The 13,699-nt window shown below is 45.0% G+C and overlaps 1 protein-coding gene across 2 annotated transcripts in view; it reads right to left on the reverse strand.

The window, feature by feature from the left end:
• Nucleotides 1-11,789: 11,789 nt before the first annotated feature.
• GFPT1 (glutamine--fructose-6-phosphate transaminase 1) overlaps nucleotides 11,790-13,699 on the reverse strand; it is a 173,714-nt gene continuing 171,804 nt past the window's right edge. For both annotated transcript variants that reach the window (XM_038746851.1, XM_038746852.1), the window contains one exon: nucleotides 11,790-12,832. In XM_038746851.1, coding sequence (XP_038602779.1) covers nucleotides 12,788-12,832 — 45 coding nt within the window. In that variant the 3' untranslated portion in view covers nucleotides 11,790-12,787. The remainder of the gene's footprint in view (nucleotides 12,833-13,699) is intronic.

Genomic DNA, 13,699 nt, shown 5'->3' on the forward strand with positions numbered 1-13,699 from the left:
TAATATTATATTATATTATATTATATACACTATATATATAGTGTATACGTTTTTACGTATTTATTACTCTATCTTGTACATATTCTATTTATTTTATTTTGTTAATATGTTTTGTTTTGTTCTCTGTCTCCCCCTTCTAGACTGTGAGCCCACTGTTGGGTAGGGACTGTCTCTCGATGTTGCCAATTTGTACTTCCCAAGAGCTTAGTACAGTGCTCTGCACATAGTAAGCGCTCAATAGTAAGCCCATTTCACAGATGAGAAAGCTGAGGCACAAAGATTTGCCCAAGGTCACGGAGCAGGCAATTGGCAGAGCTGGGATTAGAAGGCAGGTCCTCCGACCCCAAGGCCCGTTTTCTTTGCACTAGGCCAACCTGCTTCTCTCATAATATATATTATATTATATATTATAATATCATATCAATTAATATTATAATATAATATTATATTATATTACAATATACACTATATATTAATAATAATTATATATTATAATATATTATCATATATTATATATTATAATATTATATTATGTATTATATAATGATTAATGATAATTATGTATTAATGATGTATGTTATGATATTATGTTATGTATAATATTATATTATATATTATATACACTATATATATAGTGTATATGTTTTTACGTATTTATTACTCTACCTTGTACATATTCTATTTATTTTATTTTGTTAATATGTTTTGTTTTGTTCTCTGTCTCCCCCTTCTAGACTGTGAGCCCACTGTTGGGTAGGGACTGTCTCTCGATGTTGCCAATTTGTGCTTCCCAAGCGCTTAGTACAGGGCTCTGCACATAGTAAGCGCTCAATAGTAAGCCCATTTCACAGATGAGAAAGCTGAGGCGCAAAGATTTGCCCAAGGTCACGGAGCAGGCAATTGGCAGAGCTGGGATTAGAAGGCAGGTCCTCCGACCCCAAGGCCCGTTTTCTTTGCACTAGGCCAATCTGCTTCTCTCATAATATATATTATATTATATATTATAATATCATATCAATTAATATTATAATATAATATTATATTATATCACAACAATATACACTATATATTAATAATAATTATATATTATAATATATTATCATATATTATATTATGTATTATATAATAACTAATGATAATTATGTATTAATGATGTTTGCTATGATATTATATTATATATAATATTATATTATATATTATATACACTATATATAGTGTATATGTTTTTACGTATTTATTACTCTACCTTGTACATATTCTATTTATTTTATTTTGTTAATATGTTTTGTTTTGTTCTCCGTCTCCCCCTTCTAGACTGTGAGCCCACTGTTCGGTAGGGACTGTCTCTAGATGTTGCCAATTTGTGCTTCCCAAGCGCTTAGTACAGTGCTCTGCACACAGTAAGCGCTCAATAGTAAGCCCACTTCACAGATGAGAAAGCTGAGGCGCAAAGATTTGCCCAAGGTCACGGAGCAGGCGATTGGCAGAGCTGGGATTAGAAGGCAGGTCCTCCGACCCCAAGGCCCGTTTTCTTTGCACTAGGCCAACCTGCTTCTCTCATAATATATATTATATTATATATTACAATATTACATTAATCAATATTATTATATTATAACAAACATTACATATTAATAATAATTATATATTATAATATACTATCTTATATATTATCTTATATATTATATATTATAATATTATATTATATATTATATTATATAATTGTAATTAATGATAATTAGATGTTAATAATATGTATTATATTATATTATATTATATATGATATTGTATTATATATTATATTATATATTATATACGCTATATATAGTGTATATGTTTTTACGTATTTATTACTCTATCTTGTACATATTCTATTTATTTTATTTTGTTAATGTTTTGTTTTGTTCTCTGTCTCCCCCTTCTAGACTGTGAGCTCACTGTTGGGTAGGGACCATCTCTATACGTTGCCAACTTGGACTTCCCAAGCGCTAAGTCCAGTGCTCTGCACACAGTAAGCGCTCAATAAATACGATTGAAGGACTGAATGAATGAATAAATACGATTGATGATGATGAAGAGTCCGAAAGGAGGAGGCCGAGGGGGTATCCTTCAGGCATCGGAGAAGGGGAGGGCCGGTCCGAAAACTTCCGAAAACTTCCCCGATGCCCAAGCCGCTGCAGCCGGGAGGCCCTGGGGAAGAATCCTATCAACGGGAAGACGGAAAGGTAGCTTCCGAAGGCGAATTTAAGACGACCATGTCCTCCGACAACTGCCAGGCCCACCAGCTGAGCTATATTCTAGACTCCTCTTGTAGGAACACCAACTCCCGGCCGATATTTCGTTAGTATGTTTGATTTTGTTCTCCGTCTTCCCCTTTTAGACTGTGAGTCCACTGTTGGGTAGGGACCGTCTCTATATGTTGCCAATTTGTACTTCCCAAGCGCTTAGTACAGTGCTCTGCACACAGTGAGCGCTCAATAAATACGATTGATTGATTGATTACATATCCACCTTTCTATGGACAGAGAATGTGATATACCTACCCCCATTGCTTAAGTCATAGTAAGTGCCTAAGAATGATAATAGTGTGGACCCAGTGTTGGGATAATTATATATCCACCTATATATGGACAGAGAATGTGATATACCTTCTCTGTGCCTCAGTTACCTCACCTGTAAAATGGGGATTAAGACTGTGAGCCCCCCCATGGGACACCTTGATAACCTTGTAACCTCTCCAGTGCTTAGAACAGTGCTCTGCACATAGTAAGAAGCGCTTAATAAATGCCATTATAATTATTATTATTATTATCTTTTAGACTGTGAGCCCACTGTTAGGTAGGGACTGTATATGTTGCCAATTTGTACTTCCCAAGCGCTTAGTCCAGTGCTCTGCACACAGTGAGCGCTCAATAAATACGATTGATTGATTAATTACATATCCACCTTTATATGGACAGAGAATGTGATATACCTACCCCCATTGCTTAACACATAGTAAGTGCCTAAGAATGATAATAGTGTGGACCCAGTGTTGGGATAATTATATATCCACCTATATATGGACAGAGAATGTGATATACCTTCTCTGTGCCTCAGTTACCTCACCTGTAAAATGGGGATTAAGACTGTGAGCCCCCCCATGGGACACCTTGATAACCTTGTAACCTCTCCAGTGCTTAGAACAGTGCTCTGCACATAGTAAGAAGTGCTTAATAAATGCCATTATAATTATTATTATTATTATCTTTTAGACTGTGAGCCCACTGTTAGGTAGGGACTGTATATGTTGCCAATTTGTACTTCCCAAGCGCTTAGTCCAGTGCCCTGCACACAGTGAGCGCTCAATAAATACGATTGATTGATTAATTACATATCCACCTTTATATGGACAGAGAATGTGCTATACCTACCCCCATTGCTTAACACATAGTAAGTGCCTAAGAATGATAATAGTGTGGACCTAGTGTTGGGATAATTATATATCCACCTATATATGGACAGAGAATGTGATATACCTTCTCTGTGCCTCAGTTACCTCGTCTGTAAAATGGGGATTAAGACTGTGAGCCCCCCCCCATGGGACATCTTGATAACCTTGTAACCTCTCCAGTGCTTAGAACAGTGCTCTGCACATAGTAAGCGCTTAATAAATGCCATTATTATTATTATTATTATTATCTTTTAGACTGTGAGCCCACTGTTGGGTAGGGACTGTCTCTATATGTTGCCAATTTGGACTTCCCAAGCGCTTAGTACAGTGCTCTGCACATAGTGAGCGCTCAATAAATACTATTGATTGATTGATTAATTACATATCCACCTTTCTATGGACAGAGAATGTGGTATACCTACCCCCACTGCTTAACACATAGTAAGTGCCTAAGAATGATAATAGTGTGGACCTAGTGTTGGGATAATTATATATCCACCTATATATGGACAGAGAATGTGATATACCTTCTCTGTGCCTCAGTTACCTCATCTGTAAAATGGGGATTAAGACTGTGAGCCCCCCCATGGGACACCTTGATAACCTTGTAACCTCTCCAGTGCTTAGAACAGTGCTCTGCACATAGTAAGAAGCACTTAATAAATGCCATTATAATTATTATTATTATCTTTTAGACTGTGAGCCCACTGTTGGGTAGGGACTGTATATGTTGCCAATTTGTACTTCCCAAGCGCTTAGTCCAGTGCTCTGCACACAGGAAGCGCTCAATAAATACGATTGATGATGATGATGAATAAATATGATTGATGATGATGATGATGATTATTATTATTATTGTTTATTGAGTTCATTGATCACAAAGTGGCTCCACCTCCACTTTGAGGGGCTGGGTCAGCCTACTCAATAAGAATAATTGTGGTATTTGTTAAGCGCTTACTATGTGCCAGGCACTTCACTAAGCGCTGGGGTGGATACCGGGTAGTCGGATTGGACACCGTCCCTGTCCCTCGCGGGGCTCACGGTCTCAATCCCCATTTTGCAGATGAGGTAACTGAGGGACAGAGAAGTTAAGTGACTTGCTCAAGGTCACACAGCAGACAAGTGGCGGCGCCGGGATTAGAACCCACGACCTTTCGACCCTCAGGCCGAAGCTCCATCCACTACACCATGCTGCTTCTCTTATAAGCAGTATAAAAGAAACAGTATAAAAGAATAGTATATATATATATAACAGTAACAGTAAATATAGTAAGTATAACAGTAAGTATAACAGTGTACATATGCATATATGTTTGTACATATTTATTACTCTATTTTACTTGTACATATTTATTCTATTTATTTTATTTTGTTAATATGTTTTGTTTTGTTTTGTACCTTATATATGTATATATGGTTGTACATATTTATTACTCTATTTATTTATTTATTTATTTTACTTGTACATTTCTATCTTATTTATTTTATTTTGTTGGTATGTTTGGTTCTGTTCTCTGTCTCCCCCTTTTAGACTGTGAGCCCACTGTTGGGTAGGGACTGTCTCAATGTGTTGCCAATTTGTACTTCCCAAGCGCTTAGTACAGTGCTCTGCACATAGTAAGCGCTCAATAAATACGATTGATTGACTGATTGATTTTGTTGTCTGTCTCCCCCTTCTAGACTGCGAGCCCGCTGTTGGGTAGGGACCGTCTCTATGTGTTGCTAACTTGGACTTCCCAAGCGCTTAGTACAGTGCTCTGCACACAGTCAGCGCTCAATAAATACGATTGAATGAATGAATGAATGATCGATCGGTCGTATTTATTGAGTTCGCTGCGGGCCAGGCTCTGTACTAAGCGCTTGGGGGAGGACAACGGCAGAGTTGGTAGAAACGCTCCGTGCCCACAAGAGAGTTGGCCGCTAAGGAGTGACTGTCTCTATACGTTGCCATCTTGTACTTCCCAAGCGCTTAGTACAGTGCTCTGCACTCAGGAAGCGCTCAATAAATACGATTGATTGATTGATTGAGTGAGTGAAGGGGACCATTTGGTAGAGTTTGCCCAGTCTGGCGTCCTAACAGGATAAAGTCAGGGTTTGGAGGCTCACTGGAGGCAGGGGATGTGTCCGTTATATTGCGCGGCGTTCTCTCCCGGGTGCTTAATGCAGTGCCCCGCGCACGGGAAGCGCTCGCGGTTATTTATTATTAAAACGGGGGACATCCACAACAAACGCCGCCGAAGGGACTGAATTGACCCCGATGCTTTTTCGGCCAACCAAAACCCACTGAGGGGATTTTATTTCACCATGGCAAAACATCATGGGGAGGAAGGGAGAGAGACGGAGATAAGAAGAGACAGACACGGAGGGACAGAGACACCGAGGGACAGAGACAGACTGAGAGACGCAGAGAGCCGGGGAGAGAAATAAAAGGAGACAGAGACAGACACAAAGGGACAGAGACACCGAGGGACAGAGACAGAGACACAGCCAGGGAGAGAGATAAAAGGAGACAAAGATGGGCAGAGACAGGAACAAAGGGACAGAGACACCGAGGGACAGAGACAGACTGAGAGATGCAGAGAGCCAGGGAGAGAGATAAAAGGAGACAGAGACCGGCAGGGACAGGCACAGAGGGACAGAGACACCGAGGGACAGAGACAGACTGAGAGATGCAGAGAGCCAGGGAGAGACATAAAAGGAGACGGGCAGAGACAGGCACAGAGGGACAGAGACACCGAGGGACAGAGACAGACTGAGAGACGCAGAGAGCCAGGGAGAGAGATAAAAGGAGACAGAGATAGGCAGAGACAGACACAGAGGGACAGAGACAGACTGAGAGATGCAGAGAGCCAGGGAGAGACATAAAAGGAGACAGAGACGGGCAGAGATGGGCACAAAGGGACAGAGACAGACTGAGAGACGCAGAGAGCCAGGGAGAGAGATAAAAGGAGACAGAGATGGGCAGAGACAGGCACAGAGGGACAGAGACACCGAGAGACAGAGACAGACTGAGAGATGCAGAGAGCCAGGGAGAGACATAAAAGGAGACAGAGACGGGCAGAGATGGGCACAAAGGGACAGAGACAGACTGAGAGACGCAGAGAGCCAGGGAGAGAGATAAAAGGAGACAGAGATGGGCAGAGACAAGCACAGAGGGACAGAGACACCGAGGGACAGAGACAGACTGAGAGATGCAGAGAGGCAGGGAGAGAGATAAAAGGAGACAGAGACGGGCAGAGATGGGCACAAAGGGACAGAGACAGACTGAGAGACGCAGAGAGCCAGGGAGAGAGATAAAAGGAGACAGAGATGGGCAGAGACAAGCACAGAGGGACAGAGACACCGAGGGACAGAGACAGACTGAGAGATGCAGAGAGGCAGGGAGAGAGATAAAAGGAGACAGAGACGGGCAGAGATGGGCACAAAGGGACAGAGACAGACTGAGAGACGCAGAGAGCCAGGGAGAGAGATAAAAGGAGACAGAGATGGGCAGAGACAAGCACAGAGGGACAGAGACACCGAGGGACAGAGACAGACTGAGAGATGCAGAGAGGCAGGGAGAGAGATAAAAGGAGACAGAGATGGGCAGAGACAGACACAAAGGGACAGAGACAGACAGAGAAGCAGAGAGCCAGGGAGAGAGATAAAAGGAGACAGAGATGGGCAGAGACAGGCACAGAGGGACAGAGACACCGAGGGACAGAGACAGACTGAGAGACACAGAGAGCCAGGGAGAGCGATAAAAGGAGACAGGCAGAGACAGGCACAAAGGGACAGAGACACCGAGGGACAGAGACAGACTGAGAGACACAGAGAGCCAGGGAGAGAGATAAAAGGAGACAGAGATGGGCAGAGACAGGCACAGAGGGACAGAGACACCGAGGGACAGAGACAGACTGAGAGATGCAGAGAGCCAGGGAGATAAAAGGAGACAGAGATGGGCAGAGACAGGCACAGAGGGACAGAGACACCGAGGGACAGAGACAGACTGAGAGACGCAGAGAGCCAGGGAGAGACATAAAAGGAGACAGAGATAGGCAGAGACAGACACAGAGGGACAGAGACAGACTGAGAGATGCAGAGAGCCAGGGAGAGACATAAAAGGAGACAGAGACGGGCAGAGATGGGCACAAAGGGACAGAGACAGACTGAGAGACGCAGAGAGCCAGGGAGAGAGATAAAAGGAGACAGAGATGGGCAGAGACAGGCACAGAGGGACAGAGACACCGAGAGACAGAGACAGACTGAGAGATGCAGAGAGCCAGGGAGAGAGATAAAAGGAGACAGAGATGGGCAGAGACAAGCACAGAGGGACAGAGACACCGAGGGACAGAGACAGACTGAGAGATGCAGAGAGGCAGGGAGAGAGATAAAAGGAGACAGAGATGGGCAGAGACAGACACAAAGGGACAGAGACAGACAGAGAAGCAGAGAGCCAGGGAGAGAGATAAAAGGAGACAGAGATGGGCAGAGACAGGCACAGAGGGACAGAGACACCGAGGGACAGAGACAGACTGAGAGACACAGAGAGCCAGGGAGAGCGATAAAAGGAGACAGGCAGAGACAGGCACAAAGGGACAGAGACACCGAGGGACAGAGACAGACTGAGAGACACAGAGAGCCAGGGAGAGAGATAAAAGGAGACAGGCAGAGACAGGCACAAAGGGACAGAGACACCGAGGGACAGAGACAGACTGAGAGACACAGAGAGCCAGGGAGAGAGATAAAAGGAGACAGAGACGGGCAGAGACAGGCACAGAGGGACAGAGACACCGAGGGACAGAGGCAGACTGAGACAGACTCGGAGAGCCAGGGAGAGAGATAAAAGGAGACAGAGACGGGCAGAGACAGGCACAGAGGGACAGAGAAACCGAGGGACAGAGACAGACTGAGAGACGCAGAGAGCCAGGGAGAGAGATAAAAGGAGACAGGCAGAGACAGGCACAGAGGGACAGAGACACCGAGGGACAGAGACAGACTGAGAGACGCAGAGAGCCAGGGAGAGAGAGAAAAGGAGACGGGCAGAGACAGGCACAGAGGGACAGAGACACCGAGGGACAGAGACAGACTGAGAGACGCAGAGAGCCAGGGAGAGAGAGAAAAGGAGACGGGCAGAGACAGGCACAGAGGGACAGAGACACCAAGGGACAGAGACAGACTGAGAGTTGCAGAGAGCCAGGGAGAGAGATAAAAGGAGACAGAGACGGGCAGAGACAGGCACAGAGGGACAGAGACACCGAGGGACAGAGACAGACTGAGAGACGCAGAGAGCCAGGGAGAGAGATAAAAGGAGACGGGCAGAGACAGGCACAGAGGGACAGAGACACCGAGGGACAGAGACAGACTGAGAGACGCAGAGAGCCAGGGAGAGAGATAAAAGGAGACGGGCAGAGACAGGCACAAAGGGACAGAGATACCGAGGGACAGAGACAGACAGAGACACAGAGAGCCAGGGAGAGAGATAAAAGGAGACAGAGACAGGCAGAGACAGGCACAGAGGGACAGAGACACCGAGGGACAGAGACAGACAGAGACGCAGAGAGCAAGGGAGAGAGATAAAAGGAGACAGGCAGAGACAGGCACAAAGGGACAGACACCGAGGGACAGAGACAGACTGAGAGACACAGAGAGCCAGGGAGAGAGATAAAAGGAGACAGAGACGGGCAGAGACAGGCACAGAGGGACAGAGACACCGAGGGACAGAGACAGACTGAGAGACGCAGAGAGCCGGGGAGAGAGATAAAAGGAGACAGGCAGAGACAGGCACAAAGGGACAGAGACACCGAGGGACAGAGACAGACTGAGAGACGCAGAGAGCCAGGGAGAGAGAGAAAAGGAGACAGAGACGGGCAGAGACAGACACAGAGGGACAGAGACAGACTGAGAGATGCAGAGAGCCGGGGAGAGAGATAAAAGGAGACAGAGACGGGCAGAGACAGGCACAGAGGGACAGAGACAGACTGAGAGATGCAGAGAGCCAGGGAGAGAGATAAAAGGAGACAGGCAGAGACAGGCACAAAGGGACAGAGACACCGAGGGACAGAGACAGACTGAAAGACGCAGAGAGCCGGGGAGAGAGATAAAAGGAGACAGAGACGGGCAGAGACAGGCACAAAGGGACAGAGACACCGAGGGACAGAGACAGACTGAGAGACGCAGAGAGCCAGGGAGAGACATAAAAGGAGACGGGCAGAGACAGGCACAGAGGGACAGAGACACCAAGGGACAGAGACAGACTGAGAGATGCAGAGAGCCAGGGAGAGAGATAAAAGGAGACAGCGACGGGCAGAGACAGACACAGAGGGACAGAGACAGACTGAGAGATGCAGAGAGCCAGGGAGAGACATAAAAGGAGACAGAGACGGGCAGAGATGGGCACAAAGGGACAGAGACAGACTGAGAGATGCAGAGAGCCAGGGAGAGACATAAAAGGAGACAGAGACGGGCAGAGACAGACACAGAGGGACAGAGACACCGAGAGACAGAGACAGACTGAGAGATGCAGAGAACCAGGGAGATAAAAGGAGACAGAGATGGGCAGAGACAGGCACAGAGGGACAGAGACACCGAGGGACAGAGACAGACTGAGAGACGCAGAGAGGCAGGGAGAGAGATAAAAGGAGACAGAGATGGGCAGAGACAGACACAAAGGGACAGAGACAGACAGAGAAGCAGAGAGCCAGGGAGAGAGATAAAAGGAGACAGAGATGGGCAGAGACAGGCACAGAGGGACAGAGACACCGAGGGACAGAGACAGACTGAGAGACACAGAGAGCCAGGGAGAGCAATAAAAGGAGACGGGCAGAGACAGGCACAGAGGGACAGAGACACCGAGGGACAGAGACAGACTGAGAGATGCAGAGAGACAGGGAGAGAGATAAAAGGAGACAGAGATGGGCAGAGACAGACACAGAGGGACAGACAGACTGAGAGACACAGAGAGCCAGGGAGAGAGATAAAAGGAGACAGAGACATAAACAAAGAGCCAGAGACACTGAGACAGTCACTAATATTACGAATAGTGATAATATCAGTAATTACTATTACTAATACTAATGGTAATAGTAATAACAATAATGCTCATAGTAATAATGCTACTAATACTACTACTAATAACAATACTACTACTACTACTACTACTACTACTAATAATAATAATAATAATAATGGCATGTTAAGCGCTTACTATGTGCAAAGCACTGCTCTAAGCGCTGGGGGGAATACAAGGTGATTAAGTTGTCCCACGTGGGGCTCACAGTCTTAATCCCCATTTTACACATGCGGTAACTGAGGCTCACAGAAGTTAAGTGACTTCCCCAAGGTCACACAACAGAGATGTGGTGGAGCCGGGATTTGAACCCATGACCTCTGACTCCAAAGCCCGTTCTCTTTCCACTGAGCCACACCGCTTTTAGACTGCTAATCATTTGGGCAAGTTACTTCACTTCTCTGTGCCTCAGTTACCCCATCTGTAAAACGGGGATTGAGACTGTGAGCCCCTCCGTGGGACAACCTGATCACCTTGTATCTAGCCCCGCGCTTAGAACAGTGCTTGGCACATAGTAAGCGCTTAACAAATACCAACATCATTATTATTATTATTATTACAGAGACAAAGAGACACAAAGAAAGACAAAGACAGGCAGAGAGACAAAGACAGAAAGGGGATACTCTTCAGGCATCAGTGAGCACTTAAATATTCCAATTATTATTAATAATTAGGATTGGGTTCCCTGGGGTTTGCAAAGCCTTCTGAGAGCTCCGCCGCTGGTCAGCCGTGTGGCTTTGGGCAAGTCACTTCACTTCCCTGTGCCTCAGTTACCTCATCTGTAAAATGGGGATTAGGATTGTGAACCCCACATGGGCCAACCTGATCACCTTGTATCCTCCCCAGCGCTTAGAACAGTGCTTTGCACACAGTAAGCTCTGAATACCAAAATTATTATTATTATGACTAAGGGCATAAATTTCACCCGAGAGTCAAGGCCTTGGCTTTTACAGATTCAGGCAAAGGCCGAACAGAACCCAGTTTACATCTCAAGAGTAACAGTGCTTTGCACATCGCAAGCGCTGAATACCAAAATTTTTATTATTATTACTAAGGGCATAAATTTCACCCGAGAGTCAAGGCCTTGGCTTTTACAGATTCAGGCAAAGGCCGAACAGAACCCAATTTACATCTCCAGAGTAACAGTGCTTTGCACATCGCAAGCGCTGAATACCAAAATTTTGATTATTATTACTAAGGGCATAAATTTCATCCGAGAGTCAAGGCCTTGGCTTTTACAGATTCAGGCAAAGGCCAAACAGAACCCAATTTACATCTCAAGAGTAACGGTGCTTTGCACATCGCAAGCGCTGAATACCAAAATTTTTATTATTATTACTAAGGGCATAAATTGCACCCGAGAGTCAAGGCCTTGGCTTTTACAGATTCAGGCAAAGGCCAAACAGAACCCAATTTACATCTCAAGAGTAACGGTGCTTTGCACATTGCAAGCGCTGAATACCAAAATTTTTATTATTATTACTAAGGGCATAAATTTCACCCGAGAGTCAAGGCCTTGGCTATTACAGATTCAGGCAAAGGCCAAACAGAACCCAGTTTACATCTCCAGAGTAACAGTGCTTTGCACATCGCAAGCGCGGAATACCAAAATTTTTATTATTATTACTAAGGGCATAAATTTCACCCGAGAGTCAAGGCCTTGGCTTTTACAGATTCAGGCAAAGGCCAAACAGAACCCAATTTACATCTCAAGAGTAGCAATGCTTGGCACATCGTAAGCGCTTAACAAATGCCACCATCATCATCAGCATCATTATTATTATTATTATTAAATCAGAGCAGCACGTCCGACAGACTGTCAGTTCATCGTGGGCAGGGAATGCGTCCGGTATAATGCTCTCCCAAGAGCTTAGTATATTGCTCCACATACAGTGAGCGCCCAATAAATACAAATGATCGATTCACAGATCCAATCGGAGCTTAATTCATCCTCCGGACGCGGGCAGACGTCAGCACAGGCTTTCGGTATTTCCAATCCACAATCACCTTATCGGTCCGGAGGAATAAAGCACGGCAACGGTTTAATTCAACCCAACCCTTTCAGAGGGACGGAGGGATCTCAGAAATTAAACATTTGGCAATCTTTAAAGAAGCTCCTCGTTTCTAACCCCTTTCGATTTTGGCAAAATAAGCGGGATTCCCCCCCAGTTATAAAACGGAATAATCAACGGTAATCTAGGAATCTCCAAAACGAGGTGGGAAGAAGCGACTCTAGAAATCAAGTTCTTTTGGTACCAAGAGACTGTCTTTGCTTGGCTTTTGCCCCTCAGAGTTTCCGTCGCTCTTTACTCCACAGTAACCGATTTGGCCAGATTTCTCGGAAAATCAACCTGTAGGGAAAACAACAAAGAGAACCGTTTCAAAACAAAAAAAAGTCCTTTTTTTGCAGCGGCGAGAAGCAGCATGGCTCAGTGGGAAGAGCCCGGGCTTTGGAGTCAGAGGTCATGGGTTCAAATCCCCGCTCTGCCAATTGTCAGCTGGGTGACTTTGGGCAAGTCGCTTCACTGCGCCTCAGTGACCTCATCTGTAAAATGGGGGTTAAGACTGTGAGCCCCCTGTGGGACAACCTGATCACCTTGGAACCTCCCCAGAGCTTAGAACAGTGCTTTGCACACAGTAAGCGCTGAATACCAAAATTATTATTATTATTACTAAGGACATAAATTTCACCCGAGAGTCAAGGCCTTGGCTTTTACAGATTCAGGCAAAGGCCAAACAGAACCCAATTTACATCACAAGAGTAACAGTGCTTTGCACATCGTAAGCGCTGAATACCACAATTATTATTATTATTACTAAGGGCATAAATTTCACCCGAGAGTCAAGGCCTTGGCTTTTACAGATGCAGGCGAAGGCCAAACGGAACCCAATTTACATCTCAAGAGTAACAGTGCTTTGCACACAGTAAGCGCTGAATACCAAAATTATTATTACTATTATTAAGGGCATAAATTTCACCCGAGAGTCAAGGCCTTGGCTTTTACAGATTCAGGCAAAGGCCAAACAGAACCCAATTTACATCTCAAGAGTAACAGTGCTTTGCACATCGTAAGCGCTGAATACCAAAATTATTATTACTATTATTAAGGGCATAAATTTCACCCGAGAGTCAAGGCCTTGGCTTTTACAGATTCAGGCAAAGGCCAAACAGAACCCAATTTACATCTCAAGAGTAACAGTGCTTTGCACATGGTAAG

Source organism: Tachyglossus aculeatus, chromosome 5 (genome assembly GCF_015852505.1).
Source record: "Tachyglossus aculeatus isolate mTacAcu1 chromosome 5, mTacAcu1.pri, whole genome shotgun sequence".
NCBI classification, from domain to species: domain Eukaryota; kingdom Metazoa; phylum Chordata; class Mammalia; order Monotremata; family Tachyglossidae; genus Tachyglossus; species Tachyglossus aculeatus.